The sequence below is a fragment of the Coregonus clupeaformis genome, chromosome 25 (assembly GCF_020615455.1).
Source record: "Coregonus clupeaformis isolate EN_2021a chromosome 25, ASM2061545v1, whole genome shotgun sequence".
NCBI lineage: Eukaryota > Metazoa > Chordata > Actinopteri > Salmoniformes > Salmonidae > Coregonus > Coregonus clupeaformis.
In genome coordinates, this window is record NC_059216.1 from 26448509 (window position 1) to 26469479 (window position 20971).

A 20971-nucleotide genomic window follows, 5' to 3' on the forward strand; every position below is an offset into this window, starting at 1 on the left:
TTACGATGCTGCTACTCTGTTAAGTATTTATGCATAGTCACTTTAACTCTACCCACATGTACATATTACCTCAACTACCTCAACTAGCCGGTGCCCCCGCACATTGACTCTGCAACGGTACCCCCCTGTATATATAGCCTCCCTACTGTCACTTTATTTTACTTCTGCTCTTTTTTTCTCAACACTTTTTTTGTTGTTGTTTTATTCTTACTTTTTTTGTTTAATATAAATGCACTGTTGGTTAAGGGCTGTAAGTAAGCATTTCACTGTAATGTCTGCACCTGTTGTATTCGGCGCATGTGACCAATAAAATTTGATTTGATTTGATTTGATTTGATCTCTAGTGGCACAGCACTGTGCCACTAGAGATCCTGGTTCGAATCCAGGCTCTGTCGCAGCCGGCCGCGACCGGGAGACTCATGGGCGGAGCACAAACGACAGTCCATTACTTTAAGACAAGACATGAAGTTCAGTCAATACGGAACATTTCAAGATCTTTGAACGTTTCTTCAAGTGCAGTCGCAAAAACCATCAAGCGCTATGATGAAACTGGCTCTCATGAGGACCGCAACAGAAAAGGAAGACCCAGAGTTACCTCTGCTGCAGAGCATAAGTTCATTAGAGTTACCAGCCTCAGAAATTGCAGCCCAAATAAATGCTTCACAGAGTTCAAGTAACAGACACATTTCAACATCAACTGTTCAGAGGAGACTGTGTGAATCAGGCCTTCATGGTCGATTGTTGCAAAGAAACCACTACTAAAGGACACCAATAAGAAGAAGATACTTGCTTGGGCCAAGAAACACGAGCAATGGACATTAGACCGGTGGAAATGTGTCCTTTGGTCTGGAGTCCAAATTGGAGATTCTTGGTTCCAACCGCCGTGTCTTTGTGAGACGCAGTGTGGGTGAACGGATGATCTCCGCATGTGAATTTCCCACTGTAAAGCATGGAGGAGGAAGTGTTATGGTGTGGGGGTGCATTGCTGGTGATACTGTCTGTGATTTATTTAGAATTCAAGGCACACTTAACCAGCATGGCTACCACAGCATTCTGCAGCGATACGCCATCCCATCTGGTTTGCGCTTAGTGGGACTATCATTTGTTTTTCAACAGGACAATGACCCAACACACCTCCAGGCTGTTAAAGGGCTATTTTACCAAGAAGGAGAGTGATGGAGTGCTGCATCAGATGACCTGGCCTCCACAATCCCCGACCTCAAACAAATTGAGATGGTTTGGGATGAGTCAGACCGCAGAGTGAAGGAAAAGTAGCCAACAAGTGCTCAGCATATGTGGGAATTCCTTCAAGACTGTTGGAAAAGCATTCCAAGTGATGCTGGTTGAGAGAACGGCAAGAGTGTGCAAAGCTGTCATCAAGGCAAATGGTGCCAGGCGCACCGGTTTCAAATATATTTTGATTTGTTTAACACTTTTTTGGTTACTACATGATTGTGATGTGTTATTTCATAGTTTCGATGTCTGCACTATTATTCTACAATGTATAAAATAGTAAAATAAAGAAAAACCCTTGAATGAGTAGGTGTTCTAAAACTTTTGACCAATAGTGTATATATATTTTTTGCATGTATTTAACCCCTTATTTTTGGCACTAAACAGTCTCTATATATACTTCCATTCATTTTTTTCAACTGGTACCGGGGAACCTTCAGATGAGTCTTTTGAGGCCTGTGGGCGTCCTAGAGCGAAACCTTGCAAAGAAGGGCACCTATTGGTAGATGGGTAAAAAAAAGCAGACACTGAATATCCCTTTGAGCATGGAGAAATTATCAATTACGCTTTGAATGGTGTATCAATACACCCAGTCACTACAAACATACAGGCGTCCTTCCTAACACAGTTGCCGGAGAGGAAGGAAACTGCTCAGGGATTTCATCCTGAGGCCAATGGTGATTTTAAAACAATTATAGTGTTTAATGGCTGTGAGAGGAGAAAACTGAGGATGGATCAACAACACTGTAGTTACTCCACAATACTAACCTAAATGACAAAGTGAAAAGAAGGAAGCCTGTACAGAATACAAATATTTCAAAACATGCATCCTGTTTACAGTAAGGCACTAAAGTAATACTGCAAAAAATTTGTCAAAGAAATGAACTTTTTGACCCGAATACAAAGAGTTATGTTTGGGGCAAATCCAACACAACACAGCACTGAGTACCACTCTTCATATTTTCAAGCATGGTGGTGGCTGCATCATGTTATGGTTATGCTTGTCATCGGCAAGGACTAGGGAGTTATTTAGGATAAAAATAAATGGAATAGATCTAAGCACCGGCAAAATCATAGAGGAAAACCTGGTTCAGTCTGCTTTTCTGGGAGCCAAATCCACCTTTCAGCAGGACAGTAACCTATAACACAAGGCCAAATACACACTGAAGTTGCTTACCAAGACGACATTGAATGTTCCTGAGTGGCTTAGTTACAGTTTTAAATTAAATCGGCTTGAAAATATATGGCAAGACTTGAAAATAGCTGTCTAGCAATGAACAACCAACTTGACAGAGCTTGACGAAATGTAATAAGAATCATGGGCACATATTTTACAATCTAGGTAGAGACCAAAAATGCTCACAGTTGTAATTGCTGCCAAAGGTGATTCTAACATGTATTGACTCAGGGGGTTGAATACTTATCTAATCAAGATATATTAGTGTTTTATGTTTTAGAAAAATATTTTAAAAATCGTATACTTTTTCTTCCACTTTGACATTACAGAGTGTTGTGTGTGGATCATTGACAAAAAAGGGCAATTAAATAAATATGAATCCCACTTTGTAACATAACAAAATGTGCAAAAGTCAAAGGGTGTGAATATTTTCTGAAGGCACTGTAGGTATTCCTCTTGTCCAGAAGGGATAGGGCAGTGTGCAGTGCGATGGCAATTGCGTCTGTGGGTCTGTTGGGGTGGTACGCAAATTGTAGTGGGTCTAGGGTGTCAGGTAAGGTGGAGGTGGTATGATCCTTAACTAAACTCTCAAAGCACTTCATGATGACAGAAGTGAGTGATACGAGGTGATAGTCATTTAGTTCAGTTACCTTTGCTTTCTTGTATACAGGAATAATGGTGGGCATTTTAAAGCAAGTGGGGACAACAAACTGGGATAGTGAGAGATTGAATATGTCCGTAAACACTCAAGCCAGCTGGTCTGCACATGCTCTGAGGACGCGGCTAGGTATGCCGTCTGGGCTGGCAGCCTTGCGAGGGTCAACACGCTTAAATGTCTTACTCACGTCGGCCACGGAGAACAAGAGCTCACTGTCCGCGACGTGGCTGGTTTTCCCTTTATAATCCGTGATTGTCTAGAGTCCCTGCCACATACACTACCGGTTTGGACACACCTACTCATTCAAGGGTTTTTCTTTATTTTTACTATTTTCTACATTGTAGAATAATAGTGAAGACATCAAAACTATGAAATAACACATATGGAATCATGTAGTAACCAAAAACGTGATGACAGCTTTGCACACTCTTGGCATTCTCTCAACCAGTTTCATGAGGTAGTCACCTGGAATGCATTTCAAATAACAGGTGTGCCTTCTTAAAAGTTAATTTGTGGAATTTGTCTTCACTATTATTCTACAGTGTAGAAAATAGTAAAAATAAAGAAAAACCTTTGAATGAGTAGGTGTGTCAAAACTTTTCACTTCTACTGTACATCTCGTGTCTGAGCCGTTGAATTGGGACTCCATTTTGTCTCTGTAGTGACGTTTTGCCTGTTTGATTGCCTTATGGCGGTCATAGCTGAACTGTTTGTACTCGTCCATGTTCCCAATCACCTTGCCGTAGTTAACTGCAGTGGTACACTCTTCCAGTTTTGTGCGAATGCCACCATCTATCCATGGTTTTTGGTTTGGATAAGTTCTAATCTTCACAGTGGGAACCACATCCTCTATGCACTTTATGATGAACTCAGTCACTGAGTCGGTGTATACGTCAATGTTATTCTCAGAAGCAACCCGGAACATATCCCAGTCTGCATGATCAAAACAATCTTGAAGCATAAATTCAGATTGGTCAGACCAACGTTGAACAGTCCTTACCACAGGTACTTCTTGTTTAAGTTTCTGCCTATAGGAATGGAGGAGCAGAATGGAGGCGTGATCTGATTTGCTGAAGGGGGGTTGGGAGAGGACCTTGTAGCCATCCCGGAAGGGAGAGTAGCAATGGTCAAGAATTCTTGATGAGCGAGTAGTGCAGGTGATATGTTGATTAAACTTTCGGTAGCGTTTTCCTCAGATTTGCTTTATTAAAGTCCCCAGCTACAATAAATGCGGCATCAGGATATGCTGTTTCCAGTTTGCACAAAGTCCAATGTAGTTCCTTGAGAGCAGTCACGGTTTCGGCTTGAGGGGGAATATACACGGCCGTGACGATAACCGATGACCGAAGAGAGTTCTTTATCTTATTTGGGTTTACAGTGTATGATAGAGTCTGTGATGCTTCCCCTCCTTCTGTTGATCCGAATCCATTATGAAAACCTAGGTATTGTAATTAACTATTTCCTAAGTGTGGCATTTGTATTACCTTAAGAAAATACATGGTTTAAGAAGATGTTTTCCTCAAAATTATTTATCTCTTTCATATCTACTTGAGTCATCACAGTATGTACAGTAGCCTACAGTAGTAGTAGAATAATGTATTGGACGGGCACCTTATCAGTCAAAACCCCTGAAAAACCAAAGAGGGATTTCACACACTTCTAACAGTCTCCAAACTAGCACTGTGATAGCTACAATGACCTCTAGTTGGCCTTCAGCTCAGTAGGCTGCCTTCAGCTCTCTCTCTCTATCTGTCTCTCCCTTCATCTTTCTCTCTCCCACATTCTCTCTCTCTCTCTCTCTCTCTCTCTCTCTCTCTCTCTCTCCTTCATCTTTCTCCCTCCCACACTCACTCACTATCTCTCTCTCTCTCTCTCTCGCTCTCTCTCTCTCTCTCTCTCTCTCTCTCTCTCTCTCTCTCTCTCTCTCTCTCCCCTTCATCTTTCTCCCTCCCACACTCACTATCCCCCTCTCTCTCTCTCTCTCTCTCTCTCTCTCTCTCTCTCTCTCTCTCTCTCTCTCTCCCTCCTGCCCTCATGTACAGTACACTACAGATCTCACCACCACACTGGCACATACCATTGACATACACATACACACCAGTCCATGTGTCACACACTCAGACTTGCTGAGAGCTATCAGTGGATAAGCTCTTTTCTGGGTCCTGACAAGGCCACACAGTGCACTGCTGATCCAGTCTGCCTAACAGGTGTGTGTGCGTGTGTGTGTGTGTGTGTGTGTGTGTGCGTCACTCTCACCAAGACTCTGTTTGTCAGCACTAAAGTCGAGAGGAGTTGGGGCCAACTAAGAGTGAGGCAAGGTTGAACCATGGGAGGGGGGCAAACTATGGAGAGAAGAGGGAAAGCTAGGAGAGAGGGCACACTGTGACAGCAGTGCAAACTATGAGACATGCAAACTACTGCAGTATGAGGCATGCTGAATGTAACTGCTTCATCAACTGAACTGGCCAGATGTGTTTTACTCTATTCTGAATCCATCCACTATTTACAGTGAGTTCAGTCAGCACAGTGAGTTCATTCAGCAGTCAGTGGTTAGGTGCTCTGCCTTGATGTTTGCAATTCCTCTACTGTACAACCATATATATGCCCCGCTGTTCAAAACACAAAGGATGACAATGTGTATGTCAACAGGCTAGGCAGTGTGAACAGATGTGAGCAGCTAAAATACAACTTGCTTATTCTGTTAATGATGACTGGAAGGATTAAGAAGCATGTTATCCCATTTGAACTTCAGCCTTTCAAATAAACAGAGTATTCCAATGTCTGTGTTGTCTGTGGGTTTCTGGGTCCTCTAAGGTTTGTGTTTGTCCCTGCTAGTCAGTCAGTCGATACTGTACAGCAGCTCACCACTGTGACATAGTGTAAAAATAGCACATCCTCTTCTATTAATAGACAGCACATCCAAGGGGACTATCAGCACCATTCTGGGGGTTGTACTGATGCTGAAGGTTGTGTATAGAATCAATATCAACACATAAGTGTGTCAACAACAAAAAACTATGATAAGTCAATACCCCCCCCCCACAATTTATTTTTCTTCTTATAACATCAGTAGTATACTCTTCATTGCAAATGGGAACGAGGAGAACAGCTCCAATAGGGGAAAGATTGAGAGAAAAAATATAGTAACAATAAAGCAATACATTTTAAAAATAGATGTATTTAAGCTTTATTTAAGATTTCATGATGCCACAGTCAGTGCTGCCATGATATTATCATTTGTTATGCTCATCATTTTGGAATTGCATGCTGAATTGGTACAGTAATTATGCTTGCTTGCTGTCAGGTTTCAGTTCTCTGCGCTCTCTCTTTTTTGCTCTCTCTCACTCTCTCTCTCTCTCTCTCTCTCTCTCGCCCACATAGTGGAGCTTCACAGTTCCTTCCTGTGCCTCCAACACCAACTCATCTCATTCGTCATCCAGCTGGAGACTGCACCCACCCACCTGGACGCCAAGGTTGCCCTCATTTGCAAATCTCATCTGCACCACAATTACTGTAGGAAAAACTGCTGCTCTTATAAAGAACAAGTAGAATAACTAGAGAGCTAGTGGTGGTAGATATAGTGAAACATCTAAGGCAACCAATCCCTTCCCATCTCACCCCAGCTGTTCTGTCTCTGACTGACTCAGAGCATGTGTAGGCTGTAGGAGGCATGTAGGCCATGCCATTGTATAACACACTGTGAAGAGCTTTCCTATTAAGTCTTCCCAAGCTGCAGGAGCTGGCTGGCTGTGCTGGCTGTACAGGTTAAGGGAAAAGTGCTGCACATAGCTCTGTGCAGGTACTGTATAAGGGGTTCAACATGGCTCTAGGCCTGATTAGGGTACACTACTACACTAATGTGCAGGTTTAGGGTGGAGGGTTAGGTTACAGGTTTAAGGGACAGGTTATAGGGTACACTACCTACCTAGCTCTGTGCAGGTTTAAGGTAGGGTTAGGGTACAGGTTTAGGGTACATGTTTAGGATTCACTACCTACCTGGCTCTGTGCAGTTCTTATCCAGTGTGTCATTGTCTCCGTCCACGGCCATCAGCCTGCGTCCCAGACGGTCTGTTGTGTCAGCCAGCCCCTGCTCCAGGACCAGACCATGTCCTAGGTTAGAGTTAGAAAAGAGTTAGAAACATGTATTTAAGTGTCACACCACAATGATACAATAATACAAAATACTGATATTTTTTTAACCACATTGTGGACTACTCAATTGAGTTTTAAGGCGCTAAAAACAATAATGGTCAAACATGGTACAGGCATCATCTACACTGAGTATACCAAACATAATCTACACTGAGTATTCCCCCCCCCCCAGAACAGCCTCAATTAATAATAATTTATTATTTTCATCAGACCATTAACATTTTCATTTTGGTTGGACAGCTGACAAAAAAGATAATCCTAATTTAGTTGTATAACCCACAGAAAAGCAAGGCATGAACTTCAGTTTCAATGGAACTATCTTTACAAAACATACATACACGTTTAACTAGGGGACTGTTTGTGATTCGTCTCAATAGCAAGAGGGGCCACTCCTAGGGCTGTTGCGGTGACTGTTTACCGCCACACCAGCAGTCACTCCACATCAAAATTCAGCACCACATGAGAGTGGACGGCGACCGTCTCAGGTGCAGCCACTCTCCACTGGGAGAATCCCTGGAAATGAATCTAGGAAGGTCTAACCAGGAAGTCAGAAGCCTGGAATGTATTTAGGACTAACCAACGCTATAAGAGTGGCAGTCTATAATATTTATTTTATTGTGGTTTATCAAACCTGTCAACATGTAAATAGACGGATGTCACTGTTTGACTGAATATAACGGGACTCATTTGTAAGTAAAACAACAATCCTGATTACAACAGACAAGACAGTGCTATCTCCAGCCCTAACAGTTGCTTGTCTGTGGTGACGTACAGTTGAAGTCGGAAGTTTACATACACTTAGGTTGGAGTCATTAAAACTCATGTTTCAACCACTCCACAAATGTCTTGTTAACAAACTATAGTTTTGGCAAGTCGGTTAGGACATCTACTTTGTGTATGACACAAGTAATTTTTCCAACAATTGTTTACAGACAGATTATTTCACTTATAATTCACTGTATCACAATTCCAGTGGGTCAGAAGTTTACATACACTAAGTTGACTGTGCCTTTAAACAGCTTGGAAAATTCCAGAAAATGATGTCATGGCTTTAGAAGCTTCTGATAGGCTAATTGACAACATTTGAGTCAATTGGAGGTGTACCTATGGATGTATTTCAAGGCCTACCTTCAAACTCAGTGCCTTTTTGCTTGACATCATAGGAAAATCAAAAGAAATCAGCCAAGACCTCAGAAAAATAATTGTAGACCTCCACAAGTCTGGTTCATCCTTGGGAGCAATTTCTAAACGCCTGAAGGTACCACGTTCATCTGTACCAACAATAGTACGCAAGTATAAACACCATGGGACCACACAGCCGTCATACCGCTCAGGAAGGAGACGTGTTCTGTCTCCTAGAGATGAACGTACTTTGGTGCGAAACGTGCAAATCAATCCCAGAACAACAGCAAAGGACCTTTTTTTTTTTTTTTTTTTTTTTTCACCTTTATTTAACCAGGTAAGCCAGTTGAGAACAGGTTCTCATTTACAACTGCGACCTGGCCAAGATAAAGCAAAGTAGTGCAATAAAAACAACAGAGTTACATATGGGGTAAAAAAAAAACATAAAGTCAGAAATACAACAGAAAATATATATACAGTGTGTGCAAATGTAGCAAGTTATGGAGGTAAGGCAATAAATAGGCTATAGTGCAGAATAATTACAATAGTATTAACACTGGAATGCTAGATGTGCAAGAGATTATGTGCAAATAGAGATACTGGGGTGCAAAAGAGCAAAATAAATAACAATATAGGGATGAGGTAGTTGGGTGGGCTAATTTCGGATGGGCTGTGTACAGGTGCAGTGATCGGTAAGGTGCTCTGACAACTGATGCTTAAAGTTATTGAGGGAGATAAGAGTCTCCAGCTTCAGAGATTTTTGCAATTCGTTCCAGTCATTGGCAGCAGAGAACTGGAAGGAATGGCGGCCAAAGGAGGTGTTGGCTTTGGGAATGACCAGTGAGATATACCTGCTGGAGCGCAGACTACGGGTGGGTGCTGCTATGGTGACCAATGAGCTAAGATAAGGCGGGGATTTACCTAGCAGTGATTTATAGATGGCCTGGAGCCAGTGGGTTTGACGACGAACACGTAGTGAGGACCAGCCAACAAGAGCGTACAGGTCACAGTGGTGGGTAGTGTATGGGGCTTTGGAGACAAAACGGATGGCACTGTGATAGACTACATCCAATTTGCTGAGTAGAGTGTTGGGGGCTATTTTGTAAATTACATCGCCGAAGTCAAGGATCGGTAGGATAGTCAGTTTTACGAGGGCATGTTTGGCAGCATGAGTGAAGGAGGCTTTATTGCGAAATAGGAAGCCGATTCTAGATTTAACTTTGGATTGGAGATTCTTTATGTGAGTCTGGAAGTTGAGTTTACAGTCTAACCAGACACCTAGGTATTTGTAGTTGTCCACATACTCTAGGTCAGACCCGTCGAGAGTGGTGATTCTAGTCGGGTGACCTTGTGAAGATGCTGGAGGAAACAGGTACAAAAGTATCTATATCCACAGTAAAACGAGTCCTATATAGACATAACCTGAAAGGCCGCTCAGCAAGGAAGAAGCCACTGCTCCAAAACCGCCATAAAAAAGCCAGACTACGGTTTGCAACTGCACATGGGGACAAAGATCGTACCTTTTGGACAAATGTCCTCTGGTCTGATGAAACAAAAATAGAACTGTTTGGCCATAATGACCATCGTTATGTTTGGAGGAAAAAGGGGGAAGCTTGCAAGCCGAAGAACACCATCCCAACCGTGAAGCACTGGGGTGGCAGCATCATGCTGTGGGGGTGCTTTGCTGCAGGAGGGACTGGTGCACTTCACAAAATAGATGGCATCATGAGGAAGGAAAATGATGTGGATATATTGAAGCAACATCTCAAGACATCAGTCAGGAAGTTAAAGCTTGGTCGCAAATGGGTCTTCCAAATGGACAACGACCCCAAGCATACTTCCAAAGTTGTGGCAAAATGGCTTAAGGACAACAAAGTAAAGGTATTGGAGTGGCCATCACAAAGCCCTGACCTCAATCCTATAGAAGATTTGTGGGCAGAACTGAAAAAACGTGTGTGAGCAAGGAGGCCTACAAACCTGACTCAGTTACACCAGCTCTGTCAGGAGGAATGGGCCAAAATTCACCCAACTTATTGTGGGACGCTTGTGGAAGGCTACCCAAAACGTTTGACCCAAGATAAACAATTTAAAGGCAATGCTACCAAATACTAATTTAGTGTATGTAAACTTCTGACCCACTGGGAATGTGATGAAATAATTAAAAGCTGAAATAAATCATTCTCTCTACTATTATTCTGACATTTCACATTCTTAAAATAAAGTGGTGATCCTAACTGACCTAAAACAGGGAATTTTTACTAGGATTAAATGTCAGGAATTGTGAAAAACTGAGTTTAAGGTGGTGTATGGCTAAGGTGTATGTAAACTTCCGACTTCAACTGTATTTTACATTATTTTACGTATGATATCATGTTTGTTATAATCCCTTAAACTCCTTGTTATTCTAATACAATTAGTGACACGTTTTATCCAAACAGATAATGTTCAAATTGATAATTTACTGTTCTTTAGTGCAATTTTCACAAGTATATGGTGAATTTTCACAATGCTTCGCACAAAACTCTAAACAGATAATCAAAAAGGCAGTTGTTTCAAAACTCTAAACACATTTTCAATTGACAAAGTACAACACACACAGTCATAAAGTCCCTTTTTCAACACACTTAATCAGTTTCATCTAGAAATACATGTTTCACATTGCAATATTCACATTACTTTTGATATGATTGTCTTCTCATTTGTTCAAATACGTTTTACTATTACTCAATCAGACTGCTCTTAATTGATAATAACTTAACCGTTTGGTAAACCTATAGATTTTAAACTGGTTTGTCTACTACAGATTTTGAGAACTAGGCCCTAATTCATGAAAATGTATGTTTGTAAAGTTTAAACATTTAAAGTATATGATGATGACTATTTAGATTTAACTTCACAGTAAATTTGAAAAAATCAGATATTGACAAGATCAGATATGTACTGTATGTAACAAATGCATCCTCTATACAGTTAACATGTATCCAAAATGAAGTTCCTTTTTGATGGGGGGGTTCACACTGCTTTACTAAAATTGCATTGGCCAATGCAGTACTGTAATACATGCCATATATGTAGCAGACACTTTTATCCAAAGTGACAACAGTGTATCCATCCATTTTGGTATGTGACCCCAGTGGGAATCAAACCCACAACTCTGGTGCTGATTGTGCCATGGTCTTACTAACTGAGCCACACAGGACCACTACAATACAATACTGTAAAATACAATACATGATTACAATACAGGTGGAAGGTGTATGATTTCCTTCACCATGAGCATGCCACCCTCCTTCAGGCCATGAATGAGGCATGCAATGACATCAATCCAGACCTACAGTTCAAGTCGGAAGTTTACATACAGCTTAGCCAAATACATTTACACTCAGTTTTTCACAATTCCTGACATTTAATCCTAGTAACAACTCCCTGTCTTAGATCAGTTAGGATCACCACTTTATTTTAAGAATGTGAAATGTCAGAATAATAGTAGAAAGAATGATTTATTTCAGCTTTTATTTCTTTCACCACATTCCCAGTGGGTCAGAAGTTTACATACCCTCAATTAGTATTTGGTAGCATTGCCTTTAAATTGTTTATCTTGGGTCAAACTTTTCGGGTAGCCTTCCACAAGCTTCCCACAATAAGTTGGGTGAATTTTGGCCCATTCCTCCTGACAGAGCTGGTGTAACTGAGTCAGGTTTGTTGGCCTCCTTGCTCGCACACGCTTTTTCAGTTCTGCCCACAAATTTTCTATAGGATTGATGTCAGGGCTTTGGTGATGGCCACTCCAATACCTTGACTTTGTTGTCCTTAAGCCATTTTGCCACAACTTTGGAAGTATGCTTGCGATCATTGTCCATTTGGAAGACCCATTTGCGACCAAGCTTTAACTTCCTGACTGATGTCTTGAGATGTTGCTTCAATATATCCACATCATTTTCCTTCCTCATGATGCCATCTATTTTGTGAAGTGCACCAGTCCCTCCTGCAGCAAAGCACCCCCACAGCATGATGCTGCCACCCCCGTGCTTCACGGTTGGGATGGTGTTCTTCGGCTTGCAAGCTGACCCCTTTTTCCTCCAAACATAATGATGGTCATTATGGCCAAACAGTTATGTTTTTGTTTCATCAGACCAGAGGACATTTCTCCAAAAAGTTTGATCTTTGTCCCCTTGTGCAGTTGCAAACCGTACTCTGGCTTTTTTATGGCGGTTTTGGAGCAGTGGCTTCTTCCTTGCTGAACGGCCTTTCAGGTTATGTCGATTTAGGACTCGTTTTACTGTGGATATAGATACTTTTGTACCTGTTTCCTCCAGCATCTTCACAAGGTCCTTTGCTGTTGTTCTGGGATTGATTTGCACTTTTTGCACCAAAGTACGTTCATCTCTAGGAGACAGAACACGTCTCCTTCCTGAGCGGTATGACGGCTGCGTGGTCCCATGGTGTTTATACTTGCGTACTATTGTTTGTACAGATGAACGTGGTACCTTCAGGCGTTTGGAAATTGCTCTCAAGGATGAACCAGACTTGTGGAGGTCTACAATTTTTTTTCTGAGGTCTTGGCTGATTTATTTTGATTTTCCCTTGATGTGAAGCAAAGAGGCACTGAGTTTGAAGGTAGGCCTTGAAATACATCCACAGGTACACCTCCAATTGACTCAAATGATGTCAATTAGCCTATCAGAAGCTTTTAAAGCCATGACATCATTTTCTGGAATTTTCCAAGCTGTTTAAAGGCACAGTCAACCTAGTGTATGTAAACTTCTGACCCACTGGAATTGTGATACAGTGAATTATAAGTGAAATAATCTGTCTGTAAACAATTGTTGGAAAAATTACTTGTGTCATGCACAAAGTAGATGTCCTAACTGACTTGCCAAAACTATAGTTTGTTAACAAGAAATTTGTGGAGTGGTTGAACAAAACGAGTTTTACTGACTCCAACCTAAGTGTATGTAAACTTCCAACTTCAACTGTATGTCAGGCTTGAATTCACCATTCCAAAAGGTTTTTCCCCAGGTGCATGAACAATGAAGAAATTTACTGCGATGTCAATGAGAACCTATGGTCAAATGCTCAAGACAGGCTTGATGCAAACTAGTGCCTGCTAAACGTTATGTTTCTTTAATTCATTGAATTTGTTTCATTGGATTACAGTACACCTATGTTGTAATGATATCTGGTAAATACATACATTTTTTTGCATCAATGATTGTGAAAGATGTCTTCAATGATTACACCTTTGATCACACATGGGATAGAAATGATGGAAATTAGATTTTCTATAAATGTTGTTGAGTATTGTAAGGTTATTGACTAATGTGAAAACAGTGTAATGTACTGTAATTTACAGTACTGTAACATATTACATTCAAACGACAATTTTGAAACATGTATCTCGCATTTTTTGCTATTTGATTAACTGGTTGTTAAAATAACTAAATTGGGAAGATATCATTCTGTTGTGTTTTGATGGTTAAATCAATGTTCTCATGGTATTTCACAGTAAACGTATATTTTTGATCAATGTTTGTGTAGTGAAAGATGTCTCCAAACAAAACAAATGCACAATAAAAGGTTTTGAATATCAGACTTGCTGCATTAGAAGTGTTACCAGTTTGGAGTTTTGTACTAAGAGTTTTGAAAATTCACCAAAGCAATTGAAAAAAAGCGGTATGTTCAAACAGGGACAACAGACTACATAGGCGTCTTTTTATAAACCGGTCTTATGATACAGCGAGCTGAGCCCTAAGGCAAGTGGGTAAAGTGAAATGGTAGCCTAGGGGAGAATTTACAAAACAGCCCTGTGTGTGAGTGTGAGTGTGAGTGTGTGTGTGAGTGTGTGTGTGTGTGTGTGTGTGTGTGTGTGTGTGTGTGTGTGTGTGTGTGTGTGTGTGTGTGTGTGTGTGTGTGTGTGTGTGTGTGTGTGTGTGGGCGTGCGTGGGTGTGTGCGTATGTGTGTGTGTGGGCGTGCGTGGGTGTGTGCGTATGTGTGTGTGGAGAAAGTTTCAGAGATTAACATATTTCAGGAGTCAGGAGTCCAGTGTATGTGTGGTTCATTAAAGCTCCACATACCAGTTGTGAACTAGTCTGGTCTGGAGAAGTGAGGGATAATTAATATCAAAGGCAAGCCAGCATCAAACATGAACAGTTTCAGAAACACATGCCCTCTAAAATTATTGTGCCGTCTGGAGTTGCCAGTTGCCAGTTTACAAGTGATTCCTCCATATTAGTGGTAGAAAACTATTTATTTGGCTTGTCCTGTAATAAGTTGCTGATTCAAACCCCAGTCTTGATTGTTCCCCTCTCTCCCTATCTCCCTATCTTTCTATTGTTTACATCATTTTGTAACATTGATGTAACAACTTCATCAAGGATCAAGATCAACAGAGTAACACTTTGACAATTGAGTGACCTCTCCTGAAATAATAATTCAAGGACTGGTCATAGTTCATATAGAATATTTTGTGTCCTGGTGCATAAATGTATAGATTTAGGTTTTATGGGTTATTTTTGTTCAGCTCTTACACATAATTTATGGCACAAAAGGGCCAAATACAGGAAAATATACAGTATGTTGAATCATGTTCTGTACAAAAAATTACAGGTTTTGTGATATTGACCGTATGCTGTTGTTCTCTATCTCTTCAGTCCTCAGAGAGAGATGTAGTACAGTTCAATTAATACAGCGGGGTCATATTCTGGGTGTATTGGTTGAAACCGACGTGGTTCTCGACAAACCCACGCAGCGGGCGCGCAACACTTCCCACTTCCCGCGCCCCCCAATAACTCCCCTGGGCCACCGCGACAGAGACAGCAACATGTCCAAGAAAATCAATAGGTGACGAAAACAAACATGTCTTAAAGAAGGGGATATTTGGTGTAAATCATGACTGATTGAGAATGACCTGTGACTCACATTATATTCTAGAACCTATAGCGTACGTTTTGCAAAGGCCTATACTGCGGCACATTACCGTAAGCTTCATGCACGAACATACTGAACACACACACACACACACACACACACACACACACACACACACACACACACACACACACACACACACACACATCCATACATACATACCCTGCGATTACCTATCCACGTGAGCCAGTCAGGCCAAATATAGGCTATAGCCTATATGTCCCCTATTTGGCAGCCTATATCTGAGTTTCCCAGATGTAGGTGGAATAAACAAATTCTACAAACGGAATAGAAGTGTGCTGCCTGCCTGCCTGGCCAGTTGAAATCCTGAGCGCTGTAATCCCGTTCCGCTGTAGCCTAAATCTATTTTTATTTTTATTGAATGAAAGAAAACACGAATGCCACAAATACAAATCTCCATCCCGAACCATGGGTATTATTACAACGTCCCACTATGCCGAGTTTCTAGTGGATTGATCAGAGGCAGGCAAGCAGACCTTCACATACATAATTCATACAAGCAGTGTCATATATTTATTAGTTACGAGATATTAATTGTACACCAATGTAGTGAATACCAAATGTGAGCAATCACAACATTGAATTCCTTTTTAGTTCCACATAGTCCCGTAATTATAAATGCGTTCCTCCCGGCCAACCCTGGGATGCCTCGGCTCTCCCTCTCTTATCATAGTCTTACTCACCTGTTTTTGTGAGCAGGGCGGACATGCACCACGTCAAACATAGAATACTGCAGATAAAACAGACTTGAACAAAAAGCATCTGTCTCCTCTTGCGAACTTTGAAGATTTTAGCTATGGCGCTCTTTTTCGACATGGTGCAGTTCTGCTCCGGTGGCGACTCCATGGCTGTACAGTATGCGGGGACAGCGGACAACGGGCTCGTCCTTGTCCCTCTCCCTGCAGATAGTGACCCACTCAGCACCGTGCCGTATATTGTTCGGACCGCAGGAATCGCCCGACTATCGTTTCACACAGCGAAGGGTCGGGATGCCGTCCCTATTTCAAATGACCGAAGGGCAGATCCTCGACAGAGGCAGCAGAGCGAATAGCTCGCATGTGTTTATGAAAGCCGCTCGTGAGAATTGTGTCCTGGCGAGAATGTTGTTGTAGTTTAATCAAATTAAATTAGGCTACACAATCTGCCATGTTCCATTATTATAGGATATAGGCAGGCTAAAGGCTAAATGTTTATTATCAAAATACCACTATTTGTCAAGTAGCCTAAACCTCTGTGCCAGTTGGCGTCTTCAAAAGCCACCGACAGCACCTTTATATGTGTCCAGTGTCACAATAAGGTAGAATTAGTGGCGTTGAAAAGAGGCCATTCTCCGATATTGTTCCATCCGCTTGATACTGTCTCCTCCCAAAAATACTCCGGGCGAAAACATTTTCTGCTAAAACATTAGCTAACCCCACACTTTCATCCCATCACAGAGCGCAGTCCCCCACATGCAACCGCAACTTCTACATGTGAGTGATGCTTGACACGTGACACACAGCAGCGAACGACCTCTCTCCGCCATGGTACCACTATGCTGGCTGCCTGCCTGTACAATACATGCAGAAAGTATTCAGACCGCTTCCCCTTTACCACATTTTGTTACGTTACAGCCTTATTCTAAAATGGATAAAATAAAAATAAATCTCTAGTCAATCTACACACAATACCCAATAATGACAAAGCGAAACAGGTTTTTATAAATTTTTGCAAATCTATAAAAAATAAAAAACTGAAATACCTTATATACATACAGGAGGGAAAAAAGTATTTGATCCCCTGCTGATTTTGTACGTTTGCCCACTGACAAAGAAATGATCAGTCTATAATTTTAATGGTAGGTTTATTTGAACAGTGAGAGACAGAATAACAACAAAAAAATCCAGAAAAACGCATGTCAAAAATGTTATAAATTGATTTGCATTTTAATGAGGGAAATAAGTATTTGACCCCCTCTCAATCAGAAAGATTTCTGGCTCCCAGGTGTCTTTTATACAGTTAACGAGCTGAGATTAGGAGCACACTCTTAAAGGGAGTGCTCCTAATCTCAGCTTGTTACCTGTATAAAAGACACCTGTCCACAGAAGCAATCAATCAATCAGATTCCAAACTCTCCACCATGGCCAAGACCAAAGAGCTCTCCAAGGATGTCAGGGACAAGATTGTAGACCTACACAAGGCTGGAATGGGCTACAAGACCATCGCCAAGCAGCTTGGTGAGAAGGTGACAACAGTTGGTGTGATTATTCGCCAATGGAAGAAACACAAAATAACTGTCAATCTCCCTCGGCCTGGGGCTCCATGCAAGATCTCACCACGTGGAGTTGCAATGATCATGAGAACGGTGAGGAATCAGCCCAGAACTACACGGGAGGATCTTGTCAATGATCTCAAGGCAGGAGTGGCTTCGGGACAAGTCTCTGAACGTCCTTGAGTGGCCCATCCAGAGCCCGGACTTGAACCCGATCGAACATCTCTGGAGCATCATGCTGTGGGGATGTTTTTCAGTGGCAGGGACTGGGAGACTAGTCAGGATCGAGGGAAAGATGAACGGAGCAAAGTACAGAGAGATCTTTGATGAAAACCTGCTCCAGAGCGCTCAGGACCTCAGACTGGGGCGAAGGTTAACTTTCCAGCAGGACAACGACCCTAAGCACATAGCCAAGACAACGCAGGAGTGGCTTCTGGACAAGTCTCTGAATGTCCTTGAGTGGCTCAGCCAGAGCCCAGACTTGAACCCGATCGAACATCTCTGGAGAGATCTGAAAATAGCTGTGCAGCAACGCTCCCCATCCAACCTGACAGAGCTTGAGAGGATCTGCAGAGAATAATGGGAGAAACTCCCCAAATACAGGTGTACCAAGCTTGTAGTGTCATACCCAAGAAGTCTGAAATCTGTAATCGCTGCCAAAGGTGCTTCAACAGAGTACTGAGTAAAGGGTCTGAATATTTATGTAAATGTAATATTTCAGTTTTTAATTTTAATAAATTAGCAAAACAATTCTAAAAACCTGTTTTTGCTTTATCATTATGAGGTATTGTGTGTCGATTGATGAGGGGGAAAAAACAATTTAATAAATGTTAGAATAAGTCTGTAACGTAACAAAATGTGGAAAAAGTCAAGGGGTCTGAATACTTTCCGAATGCACTATATCTACTAGCCTACTCTATCCATCCATCCTACCTGGCGCGGAACATAATTGCAGAGAGACTCGTAAATTAGTAGGCCGACAAATTAGTAGGCCGACATGCAAATTAATACGCCGACATTCATTCATGTACAATGAATCACTTGTGTATTTCCTAGTGTTACAGTGGGGAAAAAAAGTATTTAGTCAGCCACCAATTGTGCAAGTTCTCCCACTTAAAAAGATGAGAGAGGCCTAATAATTTTCATCATAGGTACACGTCAACTATGACGGACAAAATGAGAAAAAAAAATCCAGAAAATCACATTGTAGGATTTTTTATGAATTTATTTGCAAATGATGGTGGAAAATAAGTATTTGGTCAATAACAAAAGTTTCTCAATACTTTGTTATATACCCTTTGTTGGCAATGACACAGGTCAAACGTTTTCTGTAAGTCTTCACAAGGTTTTCACACACTGTTGCTGGTATTTTGACCCATTCCTCCATGCAGATCTCCTCTAGAGCAGTGATGTTTTGGGGCTGTCGCTGGGCAACACGGACTTTCAACTCCCTCCAAAGATTTTCTATGGGGTTGAGATCTGGAGACTGGCTAGGCCACTCCAGGACCTTGAAATGCTTCTTACGAAGCCACTCCTTCGTTGCCCGGGCGGTGTGTTTGGGATCATTGTCATGCTGAAAGACCCAGCCACATTTCATCTTCAATGCCCTTGCTGATGGAAGGAGGTTTTCACTCAAAATCTCACGATACATGGCCCCATTCATTCTTTCCTTTACACGGATCAGTCGTCCTGGTCCCTTTGCAGAAAAACAGCCCCAAAGCATGATGTTTCCACCCCCCATGCTTCACAGTAGGTATGGTGTTCTTTGGATGCAACTCAGCATTCTTTGTCCTCCAAACACGACGAGTTGAGTTTTTACCAAAAAGTTCTATTTTGGTTTCATCTGACCATTTGACATTCTCCCAATCCTCTTCTGGATCATCCAAATGCACTCTAGCAAACTTCAGACAGGCCTGGACATGTACTGGCTTAAGCAGGGGGACACGTCTGGCACTGCAGGATTTGAGTCCCTGGCGGCGTAGTGTGTTACTGATGGTAGCTTTGTTACTTTGGTCCCAGCTCTCTGCAGGTCATTCACTAGGTCCCCCCGTGTGGTTCTGGGATTTTTGCTCACCATTCTTGTGATCATTTTGACCCCACGGGGGGATCGAGGGAGATTATCAGTGGTCTTGTATGTCTTCCATTTCCTAATAATTGCTCCCACAGTTGATTTCTTCAAACCAAGCTGCTTACCTATTGCAGATTCAGTCTTCCCAGCCTGGTGCAGGTCTACAATTTTGTTTCTGGTGTCCTTTGACAGCTCTTTGGTCTTGGCCATAGTGGAGTTTGGAGTGTGACTGTTTGAGGTTGTGGACAGGTGTCTTTTATACTGATAACAAGTTCAAACAGGTGCCATTAATACAGGTAACGAGTGGAGGACAGAGGAGCCTCTTAAAGAAGAAGTTACAGGTCTGTGAGAGACAGAAATCTTGCTTGTTTGTAGGTGACCAAATACTTATTTTCCACCATAATTTGCAAATAAATTCATTAAAAATCCTACAATGTGATTTTCTGTTTTTTTTTTCTCAATTTGTCTGTCATAGATGACGTGTACCTATGATGAAAATTACAGGCCTCTCTCATCTTTTTAAGTGGGAGAACTTGCACAATTGGTGGCTGACTAAATTCTTTTTTTCCCCACTGTATATCGTAATTCAGTCACATTATTATGGGCTATTGTAACATGGGTTAAGCAACTTTTTCCTTTTTTTGTTACAATTGCAAATATTTGATCAACATCATATGATTACAGAAATTATTTACACTTTACATTATTTGTGTTCCTCAGTAAAACTTTACAGTATCCTGTAACAAAATGTGTAAATCAATAACCATAGTTAGTCTGGACAGAAGAAACCCTAACAATGGGTACTAAATCAAATACTTGATACACTGTAGGCTACATAATAAAGACACTAACAGTAGGCTACACGATAATAACAAAACTCTGTTACTGTGGTCTAAATGTAATTATGGCGGCATTATCTCTTGCTTATCAAGAGTACTATCATCCCAAATGCCTTACCTAAATGCATCTCACCTACATCAAAGGTTACCCTTGTTATAAAGATATTACAAAGAAATTTCAATTCTTTCAGGATATGTCTTAACTCCCCAAGCACCCCAGCAAGCATTCTACTATGCATCCTTTATAAGTAATTTATTCTCAGCAAGTGTTATTGTTGTAGGTCATGATTAAAGAGGCTTATTGTGTCGTCTATGTTCTGTGAAGGAGTGGGCTGCTAATGAGGCAAATTAGTGTTCTAAAACGGTAATATAGGCCAATATTACACTTAGCAGACACATAAAATACAGTGAGCAAATCATTTTAAGTATATGTAAGAGATCCCCATGGGACTTGAACCCACAACCTTGGCGTCACTCTTATACCAACTGAGCCACATAGACTGGCGCAGTAGGGTGGGTGGG

The 20971-nt window shown here is 41.5% G+C and overlaps 1 protein-coding gene across 1 annotated transcript in view; it reads right to left on the minus strand.

The window, feature by feature from the left end:
* Nucleotides 1-16747, minus strand: part of LOC121539470 (sodium/potassium/calcium exchanger 4) — a 74788-nt gene extending 58041 nt beyond the window's left edge. The window contains exons 1-2 of the mRNA XM_041847990.2: nucleotides 15975-16747; nucleotides 7065-7178 (exon numbers count right to left, since the gene is read on the minus strand). Of these exons, the coding sequence (XP_041703924.1) occupies nucleotides 7065-7178; nucleotides 15975-16137 (277 nt within the window). The 5' untranslated portion in view covers nucleotides 16138-16747. The remainder of the gene's footprint in view (nucleotides 1-7064; nucleotides 7179-15974) is intronic.
* Between the last annotated feature and the right edge of the window lie 4224 nt (nucleotides 16748-20971).